At 43.9% G+C, this 27,686-nt stretch overlaps 1 protein-coding gene across 8 annotated transcripts; it reads left to right on the top strand.

Annotated features, from left to right (window-relative positions):
* The first annotated feature begins 7,028 nt into the window (after positions 1-7,028).
* On the top strand, positions 7,029-25,982 carry p4ha2 (procollagen-proline, 2-oxoglutarate 4-dioxygenase (proline 4-hydroxylase), alpha polypeptide 2). Of its 8 annotated transcripts, none has more exons than XM_061250321.1 (16): positions 7,078-7,173; positions 10,442-10,537; positions 12,067-12,177; positions 13,593-13,689; positions 13,952-14,103; positions 14,817-14,954; positions 15,987-16,226; positions 17,486-17,685; positions 18,857-19,033; positions 19,910-19,980; positions 20,096-20,195; positions 21,445-21,498; positions 22,781-22,846; positions 24,491-24,559; positions 24,694-24,790; positions 25,240-25,982. In XM_061250321.1, exons 2-16 carry the CDS (start codon positions 10,516-10,518, stop codon positions 25,308-25,310), a joined length of 1,665 nt encoding a protein of 554 aa, XP_061106305.1. In that variant the 5' UTR covers positions 7,078-7,173; positions 10,442-10,515; the 3' UTR covers positions 25,311-25,982. The 8 variants fall into 8 exon arrangements, 6 of the variants coding, with proteins under 6 accessions (XP_061106306.1, XP_061106305.1, XP_061106308.1 ...); XM_061250324.1 differs by lacking the exons at positions 7,078-7,173; positions 10,442-10,537 and adding exons at positions 9,527-9,716; positions 22,654-22,713; XM_061250320.1 differs by lacking the exon at positions 7,078-7,173 and adding an exon at positions 10,278-10,295.
* Positions 25,983-27,686: the final 1,704 nt, after the last annotated feature.

The raw sequence follows: 27,686 nt of genomic DNA, 5'->3' as shown, positions 1-27,686 counted from the left end.
TGTGTCAATATTGAGGCAGTTTCTCTGTCGTATCGGGAACGTTAAAAGCTTGGAATACCTGGGTGACACTGTTGTCTCTTAAAGGGCATGCACACGGTCGATCGCGGTCCCAGCTGCATACAGGGCCAGATAAGACATTTCACCACACACACTCACACACACACACACACATAATCATGAGCACACAAAGTGTTGGGTCACGATAGGGGTTACGCGTGATTAAGACGAGGGGCAGGGTCAGTGAAATAAGCCTGTGACTGGATCAGTAATGTCAGCAGGATGATGCTGAAGAGCGGGAATGCCACTTTGTCACCTCTTGCCCTGGGGGAACTCACTCTTCCCCGTGTTGACTGACTCCATTTTAAACTTCAACACATGTTGGCAGGTCATCCCTGCGTCATTCTCTGGCAGAGCTGAACATGTTCACCCCATCCCCCCGCCCACAAATAAATCTTTCAAAGAAGCTAAGAAGTCACTTATTAATTGTTTTCTACTCTACTCCGGATGTCGTCTGAATGAAACATAGCTTTAAGGCTTTTATAACACTGAAGTCATCTTTATTTAGTCATCTTCGTTTGTTAAATAAGGTGTACGGACATAGACATAGCTCAGGGGAACAGTGATTTCACCTTTTTGTCTGTTCAGCACAACCCCCAGCTCCCTGCATCTTTGACCTTCCACCCTACATGTGCTTGACTAACAATGCAAACCCTGGCCCAGTGTAAACACAAGCGTATGGAAGCACTCTTCCATCTGGAAAAACTTTACTAAAATAAACGGGATTGGGCAGGAGATACGCCCCAGCTTTCTAACAAACTCTGATGTTGGTGGAACGCTGCTACCTGAACAGTGCTAATGCTTTGATCTACAGGCTATTCTGTTAGCTGTTTTGCCAACCTTTCTGCACATTAATGTGTGCATACTTCAGATAGCTATTGTATAAGAGTTCTGCTCTTGGGCTGTCTGCGCAGCACGATGTGTGACATACCTCACATTCAGCTTGTTGAACTATATAATTACGCCAATGCCATCCATTACAGAAAAGACAGGCTCTTGGCGGCTGGGGAGGTTTCTTGCCTTTCCCGTGCCTGTGTGGGTTCTCTGGCTCTGTCCTCGTAGTTATGCTGCCATGACAAACTCCAAATGGAGTTGTATGTTCCCCACTGTACTCTGTGTCGTTTGTGTAATGTGGAATGTGGAATGCACTGCAAAAAAAGGCTGTATGGCATTACTATATGTATGTATGTATGTATGTATGTATTACATGTATTTTTACTTCATGTTACAGATTTTACAGTGTTGGGTTTTACTCAGTGCCATTATCCAGCCTACTTGGGAATCCTGCTTTGTGAAGCAGGGCCCTGGACAAGGCTTCAGTGATTCAATTATCCTTTCCTGCCACATGCTGAATCACATGGCTGTTTGGCTACAGCACTACAGCACAAGGCTCCAATGATTTCTAATAGTGTTAAACTCATCGAGAAAAAAATAAAGGGTTATGATCTGTGTAAACCATCATATCACCTAGTCCACTGGATACAAAGAAAATCCAAATGCTTGATCGCAAGAGTCTAAATGAAAGCCTAATTTTCTCTTGTGGAATAAGCTTGTTGATGGCGATTGAGCTTTTTTAGAAAAGTAAGCTACTGGCCTGTTCACACCTAAGTCCTCCTGTGTAGCATAGCGTATCTAAGCCGTGTTTCTGCACAGCTGCACTTTGGAGACCGAGTACTTGTGTGTATACATGAAGATTTACTTCAGGTAATAAACGTCAAAACAAACTAGCTGTGCTTCACAGTGTGGACCCAGAGTCGGAGGTGTCTCCAGACACTATTTGAACGGAAGGGGGTTTGTTTAACATTGAGCATTATAAACACCCTTCCCGATGTTATATTTGATACTGTGTCATACTGTGATACCAAAGGCGACAGGCATGCATGGTCAGGTTTCCATGAAGGGCTTTTCACTCACATTCAAACAAGTGTGGCCAAATATGTGTTCCTATGAAATGTCATAGACTTTCATAGTACAAGCTGTTTTATTTGTGCAACATTATGTAATGATATACAGCTCCAGAATTATTGGCTCCTTTAATAATCCCTCCAAAAGTGTTCTCTAATCTTATTACAAATGATAGGGAAAGACTCGTGGCTCTCATCTTTGCCAGGGATGTTTGCACAAAGTATTAAAAAATAATTGTGAAACCTGTTTTTTGGGGAAACATTTTTTATTTGAATGTTGGAAGAAATTTGACTGTATCTTGCAAAACATCCTTTAATGTTGTAACCAACAAATGTTATTTCTGAATTCTTTTTCTCCTGTTATCTAAGCCTTATCCCCCATTTTCATGATGTTGAAAATAAACTTTGTCAATAACAGTATTATGTTTTAGTTTACATGATATTTTCTGCATATTTATCAAGGGTACCAATAATTCTGGATCCCACTTTATGTGATAGTATTATTAATTATGAGATAAGTTATTGGTAGATTCCATCTACTTCAGCTGCAGATTCTGCTGAATGGTGGAACAGGAAATTATGGTGAAATTATAAACATACTGCATCTTGAATAGATATTGTTTGGGGAAAGGTGCTGTCAATGATTAAAAGACATTAAATAATCTCCTAATATCGCTGCAGTAGTGCATATGTGCCTGCACACATACAGTAACAGCAGGGATCTGGTGAGGCTCAAACTCAGGTCTGAAAGGCAGAATTTCTATTTGGTCTGGGGTATAGTGCCACCTACTGTCACCTCCAGGTGCTACATCCACATGTGCTTAGCTTCAGCAGTTTGATAATATGAGACTGGTACAAGGTGGTATGGCTGAGGATATGTTGCTGTGCTCCTGATAATCTGCGGACAGACAATCCATTGACTAATTTAATGATAGATATAATTGTAACTTTTAGGTTGCTGCAATAATGTTTTTAATGTTATGCATGTCATACTATCTTATACTGTAATATGCACGGTTCTTTGTTTGAAAAGCATGAATAAGCATGCAACAGGCTGCTGTTTATCTATATAACAACACTCTCTGTTCATCATGGAAGAGATCATGGAAACATAAAGTTGGTTTGATAACCTGGGCTGGTTCTTGGCATAGGTCCAGAACACTGCAGTCCCCCTCAAGAAAACTGTGTGAGGAGGGCTAGTCAACTTTTCAATTGTATGCAAACTCAAAATTTTAAAAATGTTCTGTCCTTTTAGTTGCATTTTGGTCAATGGTAAATGGTTGGCATTTATATAGCACCTTTATCCAAAGCTCTGTACAATTGATGCTTCATTCACCCATTCATACACACACTCACACACCGACAGCGATTGGCTGCCATGCAAGGCACCGACAAGCTCGTCAGGAGCATTTGGGGGTTAGGTGTTTTGCTCAGGGACACTTCGACACAGCCCAGGCGGGGGATCGAACCGGCAACCCTCCGACTGCCAGACGACTGCTCTTACTGCCTGAGTGAATTACCCGGGAGAAAAACCAGGCAGATTTGAAGATATCAGACGGTTCATTATGGTCTTGTCCAGTGAGTGGGCAATTCTATTCCTGCAGTGCCTCTGTTGGTGCAGGTTTTCATTGTCACCAGTTATACTGGCCAAATGAGTTAATTAGCTGAAGACACTAATGCCGGCTTAAAGGTACAATAGGTAATTTTGAACTTCTAATGGTCAAGAGAGGAATTGCAGCAACAAACACCCTCAAACCACAGCACTGTTTATCCCTCCTCCTTCTCTGTGAACGCACTGATGTTGAAACCCTACTGTGGCAATTTGAACCCATTTTCAACCAATGAGCTTGAATTATTGGACAACTATACAATGTTTTGGTACAGATTGTCGGTCCATCATCTGTATATTTTTAAACCCGAATTTAAGCACTATAAACACGGGCGGGTGAGTGAACATGTCAATGAGCCTTTTTCAATGATAGGAAGGGATTTACTACAATGGTCTTGTAACAATGTTTTTAACAGAAAAATCTTACCTATTGTACCTTTAACCATAGATTACACTACAATTACAATATTTCATCAGCTGTCATTCATGAACTTGTCAGGAAATGTAGGTACAATATCAATTACAATGATAATCTCTTTTAAAAAAGACTATGCTTATCAAAGGTATTGTGGACTTACTTTATTAAGTACAATATATTCCACAATACTAATAAGAATGCTACAACTACTACTACTATTGCTGCTGCTACTACTACACCTACTACTTATTATAATTCTAAATATATAAATAAAGAATTAATTAATAAAAAATATATAATTATAATAATAATAATAATAATAATAATAATAATAATAATAATAATAATAATAATAAAATGGCAAAGACACTTATATTAGCTATTTGTAGCTAAATGCTGTAAATTGGAACATGGGTAAAAAGCACCAATTCATAAACAAGAACTATTTTCTTTCATATCTTTTCATAAATCATTACACTTCACTTCACTTCACAACCATTTCACGTCATTCCAGAAACATTACCATTGGGCGATGTGTGAAATTGTCAAGTGAAAACATGTCTAGAAATGTGTTTGCAATGGACATTTTCATATTTTCTTCGGTCGTATTTTTTAGTTTAGTTCAATGTCGCCACCTACAGGATAAAATAGTAAAACACACGAGCAGAGGAAGGTCTCCACAGCACTGATTCAAAGCCCTGTTCCTGGAGATCTACCCTTCTGTGCTCAATGACTGTATATTTTGTTTCATCATCTGTTTTTAGCATGTGCAAACTTCTCAGGGGCTTGTATCACAAAGCAATTACAGATTTGGCTGGATAACTGCGCTGAGTAAAACCTGGACCCCTCCCAAAACTGGAACATGGACAGAAGTAAAAATAGCGTTTCTGGGTTTTACTCAGCGCAGTTATGCAGCTCAGTAATCTTGCTTCATGAAAGAGCCACAGGGCCCAGATATTTTGTTTGTCTTGATATCTTGACATAATGAAATTCACAGGAGACTCTGATGAAGGAGCTTATCTGTGAAACAAAACAGTCTGCTTGTTTTCCCTTTATTTCAGAAATATCTCCCAAGAAGAGTGTTGTCCTCGAGTCTCACAGCTCTACATTCACAAGAGATTTTCAGAGAAGAAATGCATTGTATGAAGACACATCATTGATACTGTTAAAAATGACTGAAGGCCAGTGGGTTGTCATTTGTTTAGTCAGGGTTATGATTAGGGTAAGGGTTATGTTAGTAAGAAATCTTTCTTTCCCAAGTTGTCCCATATTAGGGCCCCTTGGGAAAGAAAAGTTTGCACTGGTCATTCAGAATACTGAAGCCTTTGAGTAGAAAGAATTTGATCCCTCTTGTGTTGGTGTTTTTTGTGCATTTGTTCAGTCCTCTTGGAAATCAAGTACTAAGCTTCAGAATCCAGTGTTTTTCTGGCGTCTCTCCTCTGGTGTCCACTTATTATTTGTTTGGAAGCCCAATATTCTGAAAGTTCCTGTAAGCTTTTCAACATTGTCAACTCCTCCCTTGCTGTTGTTGTAGTCAGACATAACTGGATGTCACATTCCACCCATACATTGATTACATACAGTGCTGTGAAAAATGATTTGCCCCCATGGGTGATAGGGTGTTTCACAACTTTAATTAATTTAATAAATTAAAGAATAATTTAAAAAATGTTTTTAATCAGTTTCCCTTAATCTAATATTACATTTTGCCTAAAGATCTGAAACTGTGTTTCGCAAATGTGCAATAATAGAGGAGACCAGGGAGTGGGCAAAGCCTTTGTCATGGTGCTACATCTCACTGGCTTGCTGGTTATGTCCTGACTAAGGGCTCAATGGCTTCTTAAAGGAGCCAGTCTCCCTCCTCCACTCTGACTTCAGGCCCAGGATTGCACAGGCACAACAAGCACTCCATTCGCTTATCCCACACGTCCATGAGAGCAGCCAGCTTGTCTTTCTCACATCGAGAAGTTGTAGTTACCACATCAACAGTGTGCATGTGCGCATGTGTATGCATATGTGGGCATATGTGTGTACATGTGCATCTGTGTGTGCGTGACTGACAAGGCGGTGTCACTAGCCACTCCACCCCCCAGCCACCAACCCCCCCCCCCCCCCCCTTCATACAACATGCCAATTTCTGGGGGAAATTACAGTGTTCTATACTAGGACAACAATTATATGGAATCAACTGGAGTGCTAAGTTGTCTGTGAATCTGTGGAAGTTAAAAGTGACACTTTTTTCACACTTTTATTATTTCACTTCAAGGTCCCCGAGGACGTACATGAGGCACATGAGCGATGAAGGATGCGGTATTTATACTTACATGTTGTATTTTAGCTATACTGGTGTATGTAATTTTCTATTATTGTTTATCCTATTTTCTTATTATTTATAATGGATTTCGGTATCAATTTTTTTGCAGCATTTGTTCAGTGGACTAAGACCTTCCATTCAGACCTTCTTTTTTTGGGGGGGGGGGGGGGGCATCTTGCCCCATGTTACCCTACAAGAATTTCAGGAACGATATACAATGCCGTACAATATAAGTAACGCTAGCGTGGAGGTGATTTCCTATATATAACTTCGGTGGCTTTTCAGTGAACGTGCGGATCAGCATGGACTACCGTAAAAACGTCTCTTCTCACAAATATAGCAGAAGCATTAAATAAATAAAATGATGATTTTATTTCAGTTTAAATAAACAAGGAGGGGTTACACAGTACGACAATTAACATAGGTTGTCATGTCATTCGATAAAATGAGTAGCTATTATTGATGTTAAAATATAATGATATGAATAAAGGTATCGGGTAACCTTCTTGGCTATGATAAGAAAAAAGGCTGCAGCTTATTATGCTTCCAGTTCTGCAGAATGTCATCTTTATTTACGAGGCTAGGGGGTTGCGTGTTTGTTCAGTAGGCATGCTAGTTAAATATACGCCAGTGTAGCCTATTCATTCCTGGTACGTGTGTAGGCTACGTGCTATGGGATAGAGCTGCAATGTCGCGCGCAGAGAAGGGCCCACGATTCCCACAAAAATAATTTGCGCATATTTTCGAAGCTTTACGTTCGCAGCACTGTTATTGAAGGTTCTAAAACGGGGAGGTTCTATACGTGGCAGTGAAGAAATCAGTGCGAATCAGGGATTTCACTACTTTTGCACAGCGAGACATCGCAGGGAAGGTAAGATCCGCATCTATTCCGAAACCTTCAGGAAAACAGCCAAGACGTAGAACTATAAATGTCACTGGAACACATTGGGATATTTTTCGCAGGCTAACTTGCCTCTTGTAGAATTTGCACTGGTAAAACAGGATTCATTTAGTATTCAGTAATTAGCTGTCAATTAGTAGCAAGTTGTTTGCCCCAGAATATTTTATTTGTTATTTGAAACCGATGATTTCCTAATGAAGGCTAGGTTAGGATGCGATGAGGCTAAGCAAGTTGAAGCAAGCTAACAAATTGCTAGCTACTTTGTACGGACGTGTTTTAAAAATAGCGAACATAACATTACCAAACCACATGTATCTAACTCTGGAGGCTTGATGTTTAACATTACATGTGTAAAAATGGTGAATGGGTGATTTTGTTTGTCTCGTAAACAGATCATTTGTGTCCACTTAATTATGGTCAATAATTGAAATAGGCTATATTGATACGCAAACCGCTTGTATTGTCGGTTCTTTCGGTATTTCTAGAAACATCCTTCTGCAGACTGACGCCACTTGGATTTCCCTTACGTAGGGCCGAGAAAGTTCTGTCTGAGCTGAAAACATCGCCAACGTTTGGCCGGAATGAATTCAACTTGGCTATTCTTGGGAAGTGGCTAACGGACGAACAGTGTTGTAGATATTCTTTCTCAGGGACGTTTCAAATAACGTTACATATATCATACGAAAAGGTAACTTGTTACATTTGTTGCTTCATCAGTGACAATATCAGCAGTTCGATATCAAGAGCAGAAGCATCCTCCTTTCCCTTGAGTGCGATGGTTAGTTATTGCTAGATGTAATTGTAATCGAACTGAGAGATAATTTTATCGGCCCTAATTGGCTTGTCATATTGGTCTCAGAGGCTCAGATTAACACCCTGTAGCGTTTCACAGTCTGTGGTGCATTAACCCATGTTTTGTCTTAAGCGTTAGTTGAACATTCTCGAGCAAGGTCTTTTTTTCCATAGGTTGTGAGTGAAATGTCTTAATTGGTGGATGGGGTTGTTTTGACCAAATGCTCTTGGCCTACGTGGGAGCGTAATGGAACGAGGAAGCAATTAAAAAGAATGAAAATACAGGCTTTGCCACGGTGGGAATAGGATAGTATTCGGGGGAGAAACTGCTAAACCCATGAACCATTTTATCGTATAAAGCCGTCTACTTTGACTACAACCTAGGACTAGAATGATGGATTATTCACGATTGACAGAGACCTGTGATATAGCTACAGTAGACAGAGGTGCGACAGAAATGTGAAGAATGTTGGAACATCCCCCCCCATTCGACCTTGGGTCTTATTGCTTACAATGGGATGACGATTTCATATGAAATCATACTCATATGAATGAGTGTTTTTAATATGGGAGGAAGTTGTAAGACTAACACTAGGATATCCCATTAAATGTTCATCTTGTCTTTCACTGGAAAGAAAGGCGTAGCCTAATAGTTCCAGGACTGTTATATTGTTACATATTTCCCCCTACCCTGATTCAAATTCTTCATGGACTAAGAATGTGATTTTGTTGGGTTGTTTCTATATAGGCTGTTCACATCAAACTGGTTTAGCCCTTTACGACTGCAGATGTGGTTGACATTTACAGAGCCAAAGAATCTGTGTGCTATTCCGTTTCAGCCAGCGGAAGCTTGCTGAAAAGCTCATATGGACCACAGGCAGAAAGGACAGACTCAGTCCTCTATCATTCTTATCTCTAGTGTACTGTGTACTCAACATCTGTGAGCCGTGAGGCATAAGCGCTCATTGATTTCATGTCTCACACAACTTGAGAACTTCTAATGAATGAGCGACTGAATTTAATAATACAAAAAAAATACTAGGCTACATAATACCACATAATTAAGTAAGAACATTAAGGTTATACTAGGACAGAAAAGGCAATTCTGTGTTGGTGGCATCTGTAGACTTTGAGGGCTGAAGTTCTGTAGACTTTGTCATTCTTCTTTGTCTTTTCAATTAGTTTCCACATATGGGGAGGTTCTGAGATCCCCTACCGATAACCAGTACAGATTGGCAACGAAGACCAGCAATAGTATCCAAGGAGTACTGTAGCTCTTGTACTGTCAAACTCCCAACCCCAATTCCATTTGAAGTGACACATGTGCTGAGACTACTTGAAGCAGAGTGGACGTATATAGCGTGATTAAGATGTATTTTTTATCACAGAAGTGGATAAATGGATGCTTTGGACGGGTGAAAGTCACCAGATGTAGTTTTTAAAATTATTTGAAGGGGGGGCGGGGGGGGGGGTCTTGTTTCACTGGCTTATTTCCTTCACAGCCTCCTTTGTGCCTGTTTCCTGGCTTCAGTTGGAAGTTGGATGTGCTTTCCGAGTACACTAAAGGGAATGTGGAGTTGGCAGATATATTCATGGGAAGACTTTTCTGTGGGTTATGTCCAGAGTGCATGTTCAGACTGCATTGCGATGACTCTCACACTGCACCTTCATGGCCTATTGGACAAGAGCCTGTTGTTTGGTCAGTGTTCTCGGTAACCAAGGTGAGCCCTGCGGCACTGACAACTTCATATAAGCAAACTAAGCATTAAATCGTTCTGCAGCCACAAAATGCCGCTTTTCATTACCTTTTTTAAAATATTGTAGTTACGAGCGCACGATCAGATTTGTGTACCAAACACAACAACAAAAATTCCGTTCTCTATCGTCGGCTTGACAGCCTCATGGGACCTACCAAAACGTTTTATTTATTTATTTTCAATCCCATCATATTCAGCATATAGCTATGTATTTAGACCGTGAAACACATACCTTGAGTTCAGACTTAATCAGTACTGCGGAGGTATCCTTCCCAAAACATCCTCTATACCTCCCCATTAGCCCTGAATCATTACTTGGCCAATCGGGCAGTTGGCTGGGCAGTTTTACTTGTCTGACAGCTGGTTTTACTTGCCACAGGCAAGTGTTATTTTTGACCCCTCGCTGAGAAGGAGGAGCAATGTCCGTGTAGTTTTAAACAAGGGAGGGCGAACAGCTGGAGGTTGACGGAAGGAGCAGAGGTGCTGACGTTTCATGCGACGGCCATTTCCTTGGCGTTGTATGGCTTTGAATCCTGTTGTACAGTATGTTGGGTTTCCCCCTCTTTCTGGTTGCTTGACACAAAAGTAGTTTTGTTGGGTACCTCAAATATTTTAAAAATCAAACCAAGTTGGTGGTCTGCCTTTGCTTCCTCACCCCACCTCCCCCACCCGGGTTCATTTTTGTTCAGGGCCACCAAAATCCTTGATCCAGCTTTGGTGAGAACCCCCAACCCAATATGATCCTCATTGGGCAAGATGGAAAATGAGTAAACGTGGGGATGATGGTAAGGGCTGTCCGATATCAGATTTCAGCTGGCTAGTCAGGGCTGAGTCATTCCTGTACCCCTTGCATTTTATTCCATATGGGATCTTTAAATTGCATAACATTTTGGCCTGTTGGAAAGCACTCTGATTATGATATTGCATCTTTTGATTCCAAACTTGCACTTCCAAACTGTTTGTTCAGCTAGTTCTTCCCTGGTTTATGGCTTCATAAAACAGAAATTGTGGGCCAGGATGTTTCAAATTTATTTCCTAGAATCTCGTCACCCTTGGAAGGCCCGCTCATGTCAAAGCCCAGAGTTTTCCGCCAAAGTTCGCTGTTAAAACAGCCTCCCAGATGTGGCCTGTTAACTTCTTCCCCCCCCCATCAGTCAGATAACGCCCCCCTCCCGCCCCCCCTTCTTAAATGAGGGAATAAGCACCATTGAAGTCTCGCATGTATAATTTCTTCTCTTTTAAACTTTCACTGTAAATAACCATCTGTGTTGCTCCACATGTGGTTGACAGAGAAAGTGAGCTTACTGTTTTATCGAGAGCTGAATAAGTATAGGTGTGCACCCAACAGACTAATTAAAGGAGGGCAATTCTGTACATGCAGATTAGATGGCGATGGAACATAGCAGTTCAGACTAAGCTGTCTTCCATGTACGAGGGGAGCGGTGTTAATTAAACTGAGAGAAAACACTCATTTCAGAGGAATGGGGAACACAGCTGTACCGAGTCTTGGAGCCTTTTGCTGATTCATTCTTTAAGCAGTAAGTGGAGTCAGGGGGTGAAAGTTCAATAAATAAATCAAGTTTAGTCAATGGAGCTGGTCTAGGCTGTACTTGCCATTTCTTTCTGTGTGTTTACTTTACTGGCTGTACATTCTGCCTTTTTTCTTTTTCTTTTAAGAATCTTTCATTTTTTCTTTCTTTTTTCCTGCTGTTTTTTTTCCATCACCTTCCAGGGGTGTTTTATTACACTCCCTTCATATTTCACTTGTATTGGTAGATGCAGATTTATTAATGTTTTATCAAGTGATTCACTGAGAGCAGTTAAGCGCTGTGGTAAAATATTTATTTTCGGGAATTCCTCTAGGCAGTTAGGGCTGCTTTTCCCTCCTGCACATCTCCGCCTGGGTGTGATAGCCAAACGGATTTCCAGTCAGGCTTATGTCACTCCTGAGTGATTTCTCCTCGGGCATTCAGTGGGCAGCCATATGCAGGGCCCACTATTCAGGACCCTTGCGTAGTTCAGACTGCCTGACCACTAGTGAATAGCCTACAGAATGTTGCCACCTACACCATAGTCGATGTGTATTATGTTTATAAGCCTTCATCCTGGGTTACTTTTTAAACATGTATTTCTGTGTTATTGAACCTTGTTAACATTGTTCAACTATGATAAGGTACCCTCCTCATAGTTATTTTTCTTAAAAGTTAAGTTATGCTATTATGTTAAAAGTTGTGTCCACCAATGTTCATGGTGTAAAACAACACTGTATTATAGACACCTGGAAGATGTGATTGACAGTTTGATTTCTCCACAGATTCTGCCAGTCGGAAGATGGTGACGGCGATGATGATGATGATGAAGAATAGTCTGTTCCTTCTTGCTTGGCTTAGCTTCTGTGCCAAGGCTGAGGTCTTCACCTCCATCGGTAATCTTTAACAATTTCAAAACCTTAAAAATACAAGTGTTCTGTCTATAAAAGGTTCTTAGAGCGACAGGATTTTACTCCAGCTTGTCAGGAGCCTCGTATCCACTTCTTGAGTTTTTTTGCGCTCTGGAATGCTGCTAATTTTGCTTAGGCTGTCAATCATGTTTATTTGAAAGTGCATAACTGGCTTTTTTTCTTCTCCACATGTAAACTGTTTGGGTTACTTCTGCTTTAATTTCAATATTTACCCTTGAAGCGACACAGCTTGAAAGAGGACGGGTGTGTCTAAATGTAGCAGAAGTAGCACAACACATCTCTTCACAGACCACAAGGGTATGGCATTTAAAAGTATGGCGTTAAGCACACATAGACTGGAAAACGTATTCATTGGCACTAACTTTGTTTGTACACAGCTGCCTTGGAGAGCACATGTTTTTCAGAAGGGAGGGATGTTTACAGCGAATAGCCAGAGTCGTTGGTCCGAACGAAACCTTTCATCTTGAGCGTGTTACAGCAAAGCCCGCTGAGCGTTTTCAGTCTGCCTTTGCATTGTCTTCCTTTCAGAAGTTTCCGTACGGGGGCAGGGCCTGGCCTAGGTCCGAGAGCTGAACGCGATGCTGATCTCGCCGTGCTCCAGTAACTCTGCGACGGCACGCGTTTGACACCAAACGGTTCAGCCAGCCTGGCGGTCTGGATGATCAGAACAAAAGATACCGCATGACGGCTTCGCTTTTCCTATGTGTGCCGTGTCCGGTGTTCAGACTGAGATCCGGCCACGTTTGTCATATCGAATAAAACCAGGAAGCCTCAGAGGAAAGGCACACCATCGCCCGCCTGTGTTTGGCCAGGAGTTCTTTAACGGTGTTTACCAGACGTGGTTATTCACTGTGATAAAAGTGTGCGGAACAGAAAGAAAGAGGCAGAGCACTTTTCTTGCGTGTTTCTCCTTGTCCTCCCATCTCTGATTTATCAGTATGGGCTGTCCTGACACGAAACACAGATGTGCGGAATGGCCATCTCTTCTGCGCACGCACCCAGTTCACTTCGGTACACCGTTGCCATGGCGTCCTTTCCTGTGTTCAGACGTGATTGGTCTGTCGTCTCAAGGGCTCATGGGTATTGTAGAGATGGTGTGGTGAGATGGAAAATGATAGGCTGTCTTTAAAAAAGGGAGAAAGGAAAGAAAAGAAAAAATAACCCTGTTTTACCCTTTCCCTCTGTGCATGGAATGGAATGCACATGTTAAATTAAAAAAAAAGTTTTATTTATTACTTCTATATATTCTAAAAATATAGATTACCTTTTTTTATTGACATGTCTCTTTCAAATACATACTGTACAGATTTCTAAAGTATATTTCTTAAACATTTATTTCATTTAGTTTATTCGTTTTCTCCTCCTGCATTTCTCCTCAGGTCAGATGACAGACCTCATCTTCACAGAGAAGGAGCTGGTGCAGTCTCTGAAAGAATACATCCAAGCTGAAGAAACCAAGCTGTCTGCTGTCAAAAGGTAAACTTTTCAGCCTTCAAGACACGTTTTTAAGATGAGAGGAGGAGAGATTCTGCGTTTTGAAACAGAGCCCTTCTGGAGTTGTGTGTGTATAAACTGAGGACCTGTTGGGGTTCTGTGTGTGCATAAACTGAGGACCTGTTGGGGTTCTGTGTGTGTATAAACTGGGGACCTGCTGGAGCTCTGTGTGTGTATAAATTGGGGACCTGCTGGAGTTCTGTGTGTGTATATTAAACTGCTTCTTTCTGTCAATCTTGGGCAGCTGGGCGAGCAAGCTGGACATGCTGACCCAAATGTCGACCTCTGACCCTGAGGGGTACCTAGCGCATCCAGTCAACGCCTACAAGCTGATGAAGAGGCTAAACACAGAGTGGTCCGAGCTGGAGAGCCTGGTGCTGCAGGACCCCTCTGACAGTAGGTGTGGGGGGATCTCTTTACGGGGTCGCTCCAGAATGTAGGCAGCGACGGCAAGCTAGCGCCCAAATGTAACAGCTGCTTGTGTCTGTGTGTGAGAGAATGCCACTGTGTACGTGTCTTTTGGAAAGAAAGAGCGTGTGTATGTTTAGGTGAGAGATACAATGCGTGTGTCTCTGTGAGGGAAAGTGTGAGGGAGAGGTTAGAAGGCCTTCAAAGATTCCTTCCTAACTAAATGTGTGTGGGTGAGAGAGAGCCTGTGTGCGTTTGTGCGTGTATGCGTTTTCTCCAGTATCATAGCTCCTCCACAGTGTATAGAGAGCTGTCAGATCCTTCCCCCTCACAGCTTATGAGCTTATGGAGTTCCCCCCTGCTGTCAGTTACCATCTTAAGTCTATGTGACAGTAATGCCACAGGCACTGTAATATCCAGTAACTTTCAGTTTTGGGAAAAACAACAAAAAAAACATTCCAGAAAGCGCACTGGTTCAAGGCTTAAGGCCTTAATGGTGGCTGGGGAGGGAGTGCTTGCTGCACCTGTGTTCTGTAGTTCCTGTCCTTTATATAGTGGGTGGGGAGAGGTGCCTATTAAAATGACTCCTGAATCAACACAAATAACACGGCTAATGTGGTCTTGTTTCACGGTCTTGCTATAGAACTGCGGTAACGTGAGCGCGTTTTTGAAAGGTTCTTGTTTTCCCGCCTTGCCTTCAGGTTTCATCGCCAACATGTCGGTCCACCGACAGTACTTCCCCGACGAGGAAGACCAGAAGGGCGCGGCGAAGGCTCTGATGCGGCTGCAGGACACGTACAAACTGGACTCGGAGAGCATCTCCCAGGGCCGCCTGCCAGGTACGAGGGCGCGGCCGCGGATTCCTCTGAGCCCGCGGCTTCCGTTTCGCCGCAACCTGTCGCTGGAGTCTCGGGTTACCTTGCGCGCTCCTTCTCCAGTTACCCCCCCCGTAAACCACCTCACCCCTCCCCACAGTCCCTGACCCTCTGAGCCATACCGCAGAAAAGCCAACGCAAAGCCCAGATCAGCTATCGGGGACATGAACACGGTACACCTGCCTGTTTATCCCTTCTTTCAACTGGGTATTGTCAGGTGTATGTGTGTATGTGTGTATGTGTGTATGTGTGTATGTGTGTATGTGTGTATGTGTGTATGCGTGTATGCGTGTATGCGCGCATGTGGTGTCCTATAAAAACAGATTCTAGTTTGGGTTTCATTTCAAAGGAGTGAAGGTGACTGTGGTGACATTACTAGTCGAGCACCTCAGATGTTTCATTCTTCAGTGTGACAGGATGTACTGATGTCAGCTTGAATCTGGACAGTTCCCTGTAAACCAAATTGACAGGTGAACCCATTAGCCTTTGGAAGTGCTCTGAATTGGTTACAGTCCCACTGGTCTCAGAAATGTGTACGTTGTAGATATTTCTAGTTCAGTCAGATAACCCCTGGGGCAGGTTTACTGTGTTTGCTGTATAGCTGCACTGCATAAAACCTGGAACAGCTGGAACAACTTTTTATGTTCCAGATTTTGGAGGGTTCTGGGTTTTACTCTCTGCAGTTACCCAGCTAACTAGGTAATCCTGCTTTGTGATACAGGTCCCTGGTGAATGAAATGCCCCCTGTTCTCTGCGATCAGTTTTCAACAATGTTACTGGGAGAGGTCCCCGAACATGAGGATACGCAGTGGTGTTGGCATGTGACCATCGACTTGGATCTCATTTCATTTGTTTTGGGTGGGGACACTGATATTATCACCCAGTACGTGATAATATCGGAGGGAACCATTTGACGTTTTCCCAAAGTTGGGGAGGGATGGGTCGCGGCGTCCCGCGTCAGCCCCCCGTAGCTAACGAGAGCCTGTGTGCCTGCAGGTGTGCGCTACAACGCGCTCCTGACGGTGGACGACTGCTTCGACATGGGGAAGATGGCCTACAACGACGCCGACTACTACCACTCCGTCCTGTGGATGCAACAGGCCCTGCGACAGCTGGACGCCGGTGAAGACGCCTCCACCTCCAAATCTGACGTCCTGGACTACCTCAGCTACTCCGTCTACCAGCTGGGAGACCTGCCCCGCGCCATCGAGCTCACCAGACGCCTGGTCTTCATCGGTAAGCAACTGCTCTCCTCCCTTCCACTTCCTGGGCCTGGTTTACTGAAGGCTTTTGCACAAAACCAATAACATGACCAGTGATTTGGTTATGGCATTTGTTTTGCGCCGGTCATTGGTTGTGTTGTTGGTTTTTGCATGTGCTGAAAGGTGAAAGGTCTCAGTAAATGAGGCCCTCTAGGTCTGGGCTGCAGGATGAAAGATGGCTTTGGGCTAAATGTGCAGCTGACCAGGTATTCTCAGGTCTCGTTTTGCCTGTGCCTTGTTGAATGGCTCTTAAAGGGACAGTTTTTTTTCATAAAAACTTAATGAAGGATGTCCTAACATTCTGGGAGCGTCTTACAACATGTGCCTAGCAATGAAACAAAAATGCACTTTCTTATATTTTATTTCTCTGATGGAACACTGACGTATTGATTCAGCGATGATGGTAAATACCAGCTGAATTGCCCTTGTGATAACCAGCTGGTGATACGACATGCCTTGGATTCTTGGCTTAGGGAGGGACAGTAATCAGTGGTCAGGATTTGCCCCCACCCCACCCCACCCCACCCCACCCCCCTCTCCTCTGACCCTGACCTCAAGCAGCCGTGTCTGCGTTCTGGTTCCAGATTACTGGTTGCTATTTTATAATCAAGCTTATAATTAGGATAAGAGGCCAGAAATTACAGGGTTCACTTTTACTTTTTGGGTTAAATCTACTGAATGTAGAGTACTATGCTGGATTGACCACCTGACGGCTTAATTCACCATGTGCATGGGTGATGACTACGTTGAGTGTCATTGGTCTGCTTGAGTGTTATTACTGCTTTCTCTCCCAAATCTATTACAATGAACACCAAACAAAACCAATTTTAGTTTAAAAGTGCCATTTTGTCTATAAATAAAAATAAACTAAATGCGTTCCCTCTTCCTGGTACAATGAGAAAAAAATACTTAATGCATTAGCCTGTAAAGAAATGGATTTGATAAGATGGTATTAATGTGTTAATCTATGAATGAAAGCTCAAGAATGAAAGCCTGCAGACATTTTGAAACTCCCCATACCCCATCCCTTCACCATGCCTGCCACAACCTCAAGGGGGCGATCTAGTACCAAAATTACCATAAGATGATTTATTTCCTTAAATCCAAAATGCCAACATAAATTGTTACTTTCAGCATAACATTCAATCAAACGGCCGATCCAGACCCATTCATTATTCTGAATGCTCCTCGTGAACTGTGAGGGTCTCTTAAGAAAGCTGCACGCTGTTACAGATCCCAGCCACCAGAGGGCGGGAGGGAACCTGCGCTACTTCGAGAAGCTGCTCTCCACGGAGATGCGTGAGCAGGCCAGGAAGCCGACGGACCCCGCGTCAGAGCGGCCCATCGACCTGGCCACCTACGAGCGCCCCCGCGACTACCTGCCCGAGAGGGACACCTACGAGGCCCTGTGCCGCGGAGAAGGGGTCAAAATGGTGAGCGCTCTGATCCCGAGACCTCCGGCTGGTACATTTACATCATTACATTACATTACATTAATGGCGTTTGGCAGACGCTCTTATCCAGAGCAACGTACAACAAAGTGCATACCCATAACCAGGGGTAAGTGCGCTGAAAGACCCTAGAGGGAAGTGCAATTTCAATTGCTACCCGTACAACAAAGATAAGGACCAGGGCCTTTTTTAAAATTTATGTATTTTTAACAACAAATAAACAAACAACAAAGTAAAAGTGACCAAACTTAACTATCCAAATACCTTACCTAGCCAACTAAAAAATACCGAAACACAACGTAAATCACAAAGACAACAATTAAGGTTCACAGGGAGGTAGGGAGGGATGGGGATTATCTGTGGGGATTTCATGGTTTGAATTGGGAAATGCCATTTATTTAATCTTGTGATTGTATTTATTGCAATAAAATGGATTGCTGGGCTGTAACCCGGTGCATACCATTCTCTGGAGAGGCAGAGCAGTGGATTATGGGATTTGTGTAAGCATTAGTTAGCCTTGGAGTTATAAAGCCACAAATGGATTTCCTATTAGCTCATGTTGTTATTAAAGTAAGAGAGAGCTTTGGCATCAATTCTGTAGGAAAGATGAAAAAAAAAAACATTGCATTTGAAACCAAACTGTTCCTTTAACTTGTAGCACCATGGCTAATTGTCATGTGCTCACACTTTCATTGCTTTGCAGTGTTAAATCAGAATATATCCCTTATTGATTCTGACATTTGCAGTATATGAATTGAAGTAATGTTCACTCTGTATAAATATGAGGCTTTTCCACTCAGCAAAGCACCGATATGAGATGTAATGAGAACGATTTATTGTAGTTATCACACTTGTGTGTACTTGTTTTAGTATCGCTAGCATTAAGTTTGCTAATGTATGTTCTCATCAGATTCATCTACAAGGTCCTCCTCTATGTGGTGACTTCTAGCACTTGGAAGTATACTTCCCTCTCGGGTCTTTCAGGGCACTTGTCCCTGGGTATGGGTATGGACTCTCTGGTCCATACCCATATATAAGAGCAGTCGTAGAGGAGTACTGTATGTGTGTGAGCGTGGTGAGCAGACAGGCGGGAGGCGTAAGGAGGTGACGCGGTGTCTTCTCGCCTCCTCCTCCTCCTCCTCCTCCTCCTCAGACCACGCAGAGGCGCAGCCGGCTGTACTGCAGGTACCATGACGGGAGGAGGAACCCGCGCCTCCTGCTGGCGCCCATGAAGGAGGAGGACGAGTGGGACAGCCCCCACATCGTGCGCTACCTCGACGCCCTGTCCAACCAGGAGATCGAGAAGATCAAGGAGCTGGCCAAACCCAGGGTGAGGGCCCTGACCCCCGCCTCTCTGTTCATGCCCACTGTCAGGAAATATACACCTTAGGCCACAGGTGTCCAACTCCGGTCCTGGAGGGCCGCAGTGTCTGCTGGTTTTCGGGTTGTTCTCAGAACCTGTGGTGCGTTTAAGTCATTGGTTGGCTAAAGAATCGACACTCCTTGTTCTGGAGGCCTTAATTGACAGCTGATTGAAAGGAAACCTCAAAAACCAGCAGATACTGCGGTCCCTTAGGGATTCAGTTTGACACCCCTGCTTCTTTTCAAACCCAGGGTGAGGGCCCCAGCCTCTCTGTTCATGCCCACTGTCAAAGAATATACACCTTAAAGGCCCAGTCATTTCCACACAAAGCTCTGTGGCGTTTAGATGAAAATTACAACGATGGCAACTTAGTACCTCAGTGCATCATAGTACTCGTAGCATTTTACATTTTTCACTGGCGTCCTGGTAACCTGGGCAACAACTTTGCTTAGCACACTGAACTGTATGATAGTGAGCCTTTGTTACTGTTGCAGTTTGAATAAGGCTTCTGTGGCAATGACAAGGTAGTTTGGCATGGTTTATTTGGCAAAACAGCCAAATTAGCAAGCTATTCTTTCAATATGTTGCCTGACGAGTGATGAGCTGAACTTTTTTAAATTATGGACTCCAAAACGTCTGTGATATTGAAGGTTAAGAGGAACGACATGCAGAAGATGGAAGATGAGGTATACGATGTGAGATCACCGATATGATTACGATGTTCTGAACTGAAAGGGTGTGGGTGGGTGTGAATCAGTATTTGAATACAGTAAATAGAGTAGGCAAGCAAAATTTGATAGGTGAAATAATAATAATAATTTATTGAATTTGTTTCTCCTAAAGCTTGCGAGAGCGACTGTGAGGGATCCCAAGTCGGGCGTTCTGACGGTCGCTCACTACAGAGTATCGAAAAGGTAAGACTTCTCCGGAAAGCTGAGGTAACGTGGATCCGCCAGAATGTGCCGTGGCACACTGGCGTTGCCTGGAGGGGTCGTGGAAGTTAATCCCCCCCCCTCCCTGTGTGTGCAGTGCATGGCTGGAAGGAGAGGAGGACCCTGTCATCGACCGTGTCAATCGCAGGATACAGGACATCACCGGCCTGACTGTAGACACAGCTGAGCTGCTACAGGTGCCCCCCTGACGCTCCACACACAACACCCCGCCCAATCTCAACCGCACAAACCCCCCCATCACGCCCTGACCACACCCCACTCCACACACAACACCCCGCTCAATCTCAACCGCACAAACCCCCCATCACACCCCACTCCACACACAACACCCCAGCCCAATCTGAACCGCACAAATCCCCCCATCACACCCCACTCCACACACAACACCCCCCCAATCTCAACCGCACAAACCCCCCCCCATCACGCCCTGACCACACCCCACTCCACACACAACGCCCCGCCCAATCTCAACCGCACAAAACCCCCCCCACACCCCACTCCACACACAACACCCCCCCAATTTCAACCGCACAAACCCCCCCCACACCCCACTCCACACACAACACCCCGCCCAATCTCAACCGCACAAACCCCCCCCCATCACGCCCTGACCACACCCCACTCCACACACAACACCCCGCTCAATCTCAACCGCACAAACCCCCCCATCACACCCCACTCCACACACAACACCCCAGCCCAATCTGAACCGCACAAATCCCCCCATCACACCCCACTCCACACACAACACCCCCCCAATCTCAACCGCACAAACCCCCCCTTCACACCCCACTCCACACACAACACCCCACCCAATCCCAACTGCACAAACACCCCGATCACACCCCAACCACACCCCACTCCACGCACAACGCCCTGCCCAATCTCAACCGCACAAACCCCCCCCCCCCATCACGCCCTGACAACACCCCACTCCACACACAATACCCCACCCAATCTCAACAGCACAAACCCCCCCATCACACCCCACTCCACACACAACACCCCACCCAATCCCAACTGCACAAACACCCCGATCACACCCCAACCACACCCCACTCCACACGCGACGCCCCACACAACCCCCCCCCCCCCATCACGCCCCGACCACACCCCACTCCACACACAACGCCCCGCCCAATCTCAACCGCACAAACCCCCTCCTCCATCACGCCCCGACCACACTCCACTCTGCACACACCCTCCCACCATTTACATCCATTCAATTTGCATTTCTCCTTACATGACTTTGGTTTGATTTAGTCTCCTGCTCTCCCCCCCCTTCCCTCGGTTCCCCCACCAAACCTAAAAATAACAGCGTGTCTCATTTCCAAGACGTGACCGGCCTGCGTTTTCATGTGCTGTTGGCCCGGCCCGTGGAAGCCGTCCTGTAACTGCGCGTCTCCGCTGTCTGTCCTCAAACAGGTCGCCAACTACGGCGTCGGGGGTCAGTACGAGCCGCATTTCGATTTCTCACGGGTAAGTGTGCTGGTCACGGACTGTCAGCTCGCTTCTGGAAAGCAAAATAATCATTCACGTCTCCTGTGACGACCTTTGAACAGAGAGACAACTGCATCTGGTGAATGGAATTTTAATGACTTATTCCATATGCCGAAAGAAAGTTAAACCCTTGACAAGTATTTCATCAATGTCGTTTTCCCCTTTATGTATTATCGTTTTGGGTAAGGTGAACCCTTTTTAATATCCAAAATCCATGTCCACACCTGACACTGCCAAAAGCACCTTTGTTGGGAGAAAAACTTATTATTTGGCCTGTTAGCTTTCTCAGCAGTGCTACCTCTCTCTGGTAGTACTGCGTGGCCTGTAAGGTGGGAGATTGGCACTGGCTTTTGGGTCACTAAATGCAAAGGGTACCTCAGGTTTGCAGATGAACACACATTACAACTACTAGAGGAATGAGTGTAGTTCGCTCCTCCTCTCTTCCTGACCTGGTTTTGTGTCTGATGGGCACAAACACTTGGTCTTTATTGAGCAATACTTCAGTCCTACGTAAGTGGAAAATACCACTAAAGACTTGCCACCCTGGGTGTAATTTTATATTATATCATTTATAATGGTTATATATTATAACCTTGGACATTTGTTGTTGAAATTCCAATCACCAGTTCGACATGTTCTCAGAAACCATGACACGATTTAAGAAGTCATTTTCAAGGACACCCTGGACGTGTCCACAGTGCACACTCGTTCCTGGCATGCGCTTAATCTGTCACTCCTGAGGTCACTTCCTGTGTTTGTGTGAACCCACCCCTGAAAGATGGCGGCTTTTCCCTGCCAAACGGTGCATTACGCGACCCATGCCCCTCATCTTCTCTCTCGAGCTTCTCCACTCATGTCCTCATCATTTAAAGCAGTCAGGTGGTGTTGTCTTTTCTGTTTACTACGATGTCTGGAATGTGCTCCCGCAGCTAAAGTCCCAGTGTTATCCTTTAACTGATCGTTTCCCTACGTGTGGAATATGATCTGGTTGCCGTGGGCGCACGGACAGTAATGAACACGTTGCGGCAGCCTTCCTTCCTTGACTCCGCCCACTGATGGCTGCGCATCTCTCTGGAGATTTCAGCCACGCCCCCATCCTCCATTTTGGGTTAAAGTTGTGCACGTCTGTTACAGCGTCCTTCTGACAGTAGCCTGAAGAAAGATGGAAATAGGCTTGCAACCTATCTGAACTACGTAAGTACGTGTGTGTGTGTGTGTCTCTAGCTTTCACTGGATGTATTTCCCAATTTTATCTCCATAGAGAGATGAGCCTGATGCTTTCAAATCATTAGGCACTGGAAATCGTGTGGCTACTTTTTTAAATTATGTAAGTATGGGTGTAGAGGTGCCGCTGTGTGAACCTTGCACAACAATGTCCTTTAGTATTTTATTTTATTTTATTTTATTTTTTTAAACCTTTGCCTAGTTGCTTTTAAAAAAAAAATAATAATAATAATAATTTTTTTAAACAAGGCTTAGTCTCTGTTCAATATTGTACTTCAATTGACTGATCTGCTGAAGCCAATCTTTCATTTGGGCTCATGGTATCACCAGTGACTTTTACAAAAAGAAAATAAATCATGCTTTATTAGTCACATTGCTATTTTTATTTTTTTTTAGTTAAATTCAAAGTCAGTAAAAGACTCAAAGCTTTAAATTTGCCCCAAAAGAGTCAGTCAATTTCAGTTCAAATTGTGGAGATTTGTCTTTACCTCATAACACGCTTCTGTAGACATGTTCTGTAACATTAAGGTGCGTTGTCAGTTTTAAAAGCGGGGGAAAACGAGGTGAAATTGTAAAAAGAAAGCAAAACTATTTTAAAATTGGTGTACCTAATAAGTGGCCTTGAGCAAAAAAATCACCGAGTAGGAGAATGTTCTGGACGGGCGCTTGCAGACAGCTCTTTGAATGGAGGCCCCACTCCCTTTGCTGCCTTAACAGCCCAGTATTCCACACGGTCAGAGTTATTTGGGCAGAGCATTGGAACTAGTCAGGCCGATAGAGCAGATAACAGGGTGGTCAGTGCAGTCAAAACAAAACTAATAAAAAAAACTACACAGCCAATGATTGCTGCAAAAACGAATACCGTGACCAATCATTGGTGTATAAGGCAGATATACACCAGTGGGCCCACTTTAATGGCACTGTTTGCTTGTATTTTCACATCTGCAGGACATTACAGGCATTTAGCTGACCCTCTTATGCAGGGCAACATGCAGGTTTTTAGCATTTTTACATTGTTTATTTATATAGCTGGGTATTTATTTAAGCAAGGCCCACACGCATTTGCGTTTGCTTCCTGGTTTTAGTATCTAAAACACCCACAAAGAACAGTGACGTACAGTAGTACCTCCCTAAACCTCCCCTTCCACTTCCTGGTCAGCTCTGTGTTAACATTTAGTGACATCATCCGATAATAATGCAAACACATAATATGTCATTGTGTCAGGTGGGGAATCATTTTAGAAGGAGCTCAGGAAAATATTATGTGCATCCTTCTACCAAAATCGTTTTACTTGGATCAGTATGGAACACAGTAAGGCGTGTGAGCCTTAAGGTTAAGCACTTTGCTCAAGGGCACGACCGCTATATTCCACAGAACCTTTGGCGTACAAGCCCACTTCCCGACCCATTACACTACACTCACCCAGTGTAAAATGGGAACCTTTATTCTTCAGTCATTCTTCCTGTGCTTTGTGTAGATGTGCTGAGTGTACTAAATGATGTATGCTTTGGTCTTGAGAGTTTTAGATGCAAATAATTATGGGTGCATTTTTGCATGAATTTAAATGTTTTCTTGTATATAATATGTATCTTCAGTAAGTACATTTGGATGTTTTGTATTTGAAAAAGTCATCATTTAAGAAATGCGGCTGAAAGATGAATTGACGTCTGCATGCGCTTTGTCCTTGTCTGGAGGAGAAAGTGATTGCAGTGTTGCAGTTTTTCATTTGTTTGTATCTTCGCTCAGATGAGTGACGTAGAGGCGGGAGGGGCGACCGTGTTCCCTGATTTCGGGGCCGTCATCTGGCCCAGGAAGGTGAGACGCAACGCCGCCGTCGCTCCCCGTTCCCAAATGCCGTCGCCCCGTGACCTCGGAGTTGGGTTTCACCTCCAGCTATCTGAGGAGGGGTGACTCAGCTCTCCGCTTCCTCCCCCTCTCTCTCTTCACAGGGCACCGCGGTCTTCTGGTACAACCTCTTCAGAAGTGGAGAAGGAGACTACAGAACCAGACACGCCGCCTGCCCCGTTTTAGTGGGAAGTAAATGGGGTAAGCTCCATTCAGATGCAGCCACCAATTACTTTCCTTAAGCTCCCACTCACGGCGGTCGTCTTAAGTGGGTTATCCACTGAAACCCGGCATTTCGGTGGTGCCTGTGATAATGTGGCGCTTCCAGGCAGCCACGTGATCACTCCCGGCTCCTCAGAGAGATTTTCAGTGCGTAGCACACCCTAGTCCTTCAAGTGGCTAACGGCTAGTGGCTAGTGTGTGTGTGCAGGGCTGACCAAACCTGTTCCTGTGGATCTACCGTCCTGTGCGTTTTGCCTAACATGGCACATTCAACAGCTGCAGATCTTGTCGAGCTGCTAATTAGTAGAATTAGGTGTGCCAAATTAAGATTGGAATGAAAACCTAGAGGACGGTAGATATTGATGGTTTGGCAGCCCTAAACTAGTGGCTACCCCACCCATCCCAATCTTGTTACGCTGTGCCGGCAGTGTCCAATAAATGGATCCACGAGCGCGGCCAGGAGTTCCGGAGACCGTGCGGATTGACGGAAGTGGACTGAATGTTTCCGGGGCTTCTCCGCTGCTGAACCACCCCCCCACCCGCCCCGCCCAGCCCAGGACCTGAGGCCCAGCCCCTCCTGTAGGACCTGAACTACCAAGCACAACCCCGCACATCCCTCTGGGTGTGGACCTACCCTGGAACACCACTTGAACAGATCTGGAATGTTGGGAAATATGGAAATCCACAGATACGCCTGCAGCTCACTGGCTCTTTTCCCATACATCCTGTGGTCAGGTGGTGACTTGGAAACACAGATGTCTGTTGCTACTTTTATCCTTTTAAAACGGTCTTCATTCATGCCTTGAAATGCATAAAAACCCACCTAACAATTAAGCCCCATAAACAGTTGCTTTTAAACCGTTGGAGCTATTTATAGCCAGTGTAAGTTATTGCACTGTACCATTGTAATATGTTCTGTGGTTAAAAAAAAATTTGGGCAACACACAATAAACTTTTTTTTATTTTTATTTGATTTGATGCCAAGACCATATTGTTTTTGTTTTTTTATTCTGAGTATTTGTATTAATGTTAAATGATTTTGTGTACCACGTAACGCATACGTTATGTCTGTATTTAAAAATCACACAGTAATGGTTACATCCTGAAAAGTGTGAGGCTGAGTTGATATTTAGTGATGATATTTAATGCACAAAAAAATTAAGTGCTAGTACAGAGTCCCCAGAGTTACAGTATCAGTGCCTACCTCACAGAATCAAGGACAGAAAAGGGTGCCTTTTGATTTCGTTTTCTTTTTTACCTGCCTTTGTCCAAAACGCACCCCTCACAGAATCTACCGTGCTCTGATTGGCCCGAGTTTGACACTAGTCTGAACCTGACAGTTGTTCAAATAAAGGCACCAACTCTCTAGATATCAGCATTGAATTCATTCATTGAATGAATTCTAGGCCAGTGGCCATTCTGGGAAAAGTGTTTCAGGAGGTACCCCCAGTACTCCCAGTAGAAAATGAGAAATGAAAGCATGTTTTGGGGAAGCGTAATATGAGGATTTGGAGATAAGCCATTAAAGTTGAAGCATACTGTATCTGTGCTGAGCTATAGTGAGCTTTATATATTTAGCTATAAGTATAGTCATAGTTCACATAATACCCCTGCCACAAAAATAAACTACCACAAACCATCCTTTACCTACTTCTCAAACAACAGTGCTGAGAAAGAATAGGTTTACTTTTGCTCAACCAGGGGAGGGGTACCCAACCACTTCTCAGCTTTGACCAATCGTTACGAGGCGGGTTCAGTGCATTTAAAGCATCTCCCTATAGAGCAGCCTACAGCCTAGTGGCGAAGGTGTTTGACTAGGACCTGGAAGGTTGGTGGTTCAAGCTCCAGTGTAGCCACAATAAGATCAGCCCTTGTGCAAAGCCCTTAGCCCCACAATACTGCAGGGGGAATTGGCTTCTGCTTAGTCTAATCAACGGCAAGTTGCTTCGGATAAATCACTAATGTAATGATATTCACTTTATTGGCTGTATCCTTTCTTCTTGCATATGCTGACAACTTGATGTTTTTTTCATTCTGGCTTTTGGTAAAAAGAGAGACAGAATTAACATTCCCTCAGGGCTGTTGCACTTTCAGAAGCTGTATTATCAGTGACAGAACGCATGTGTGTTTTTAGCAGAGAAAAGCAAGTTAAAAAAAGTTAATGGAAAAACTAGTCGCATGCTAAAATAAGGCTGGCTTCCTCTAACAAGGAGGACACACATTCTGGATTTTCAACATTTTGATCTCAGCTTAGTAAAACATACAGTGCAGTCCGTAAGTATTTGGACAGTGAATTTTCAGTTATTTTGGCTCTGGGCTCCAGCACATTGGATTTAAAATGGAACCATGAATATTAAATTAAAGCGCTGACAGTCACCTTTAAATTGAGGGTATTTGCATCCATATCCGGTGATGCGTGTAGGAATTCCTTTTTATAGGCATCCCTTTTTATACGTCCATTTTAGGGGACCAAAAGTAATTGGACTGTTGGATTCTCAGCTGTTTCTGATTATTCGGGTGTATTCAGGGGATCAACCTCGCCCCATTTTTGAAATGTGAATCCAAAACTACAAAATGCTAAGTGAATAAATTCAAATATATTCATTTCACAGTTGAAAATTTAAAATCTATGAAATTCAGATTGTTTCAGTGTTCTTTTCTTATTTTCTTCCCTTATCCTGTTAGGAAAGTTAGATTTTATTTGCCACCGAGCTAGTCATTTAAAGTGGGAGATTACACCCCCATCTCACCCGTAACTAAAGTGGTCACAAGGCCAAAAGGAGTAAGGACATCACTTTAGATTTTTAATCAAGGATCCCTAAAACATGCACACTTCATTTTGTACTTAAATTAATGAATGCGACGCAGGTTAGAC

Source organism: Conger conger, chromosome 7, assembly GCF_963514075.1.
Source record: "Conger conger chromosome 7, fConCon1.1, whole genome shotgun sequence".
Taxonomy (NCBI): Eukaryota; Metazoa; Chordata; class Actinopteri; order Anguilliformes; family Congridae; genus Conger; species Conger conger.
Note: the sequence above shows the minus strand (reverse complement) of the source record. Positions and strands in the feature narration are given on the sequence as shown.

Coding starts and splice junctions, on each gene's coding strand:
- p4ha2 (XM_061250324.1), top strand. CDS start 9,665: ATGGCCTATTGGACAAGAGCCTGTTGTTTGGTCAGTGTTCTCGGTAAC. Junction 14,104..14,816: donor GCTGCAGGACCCCTCTGACA/GTAGGTGTGGGG, acceptor CCTTGCCTTCAG/GTTTCATCGCCAACATGTCG. Junction 19,981..20,095: donor CACTACAGAGTATCGAAAAG/GTAAGACTTCTC, acceptor CTGTGTGTGCAG/TGCATGGCTGGAAGGAGAGG.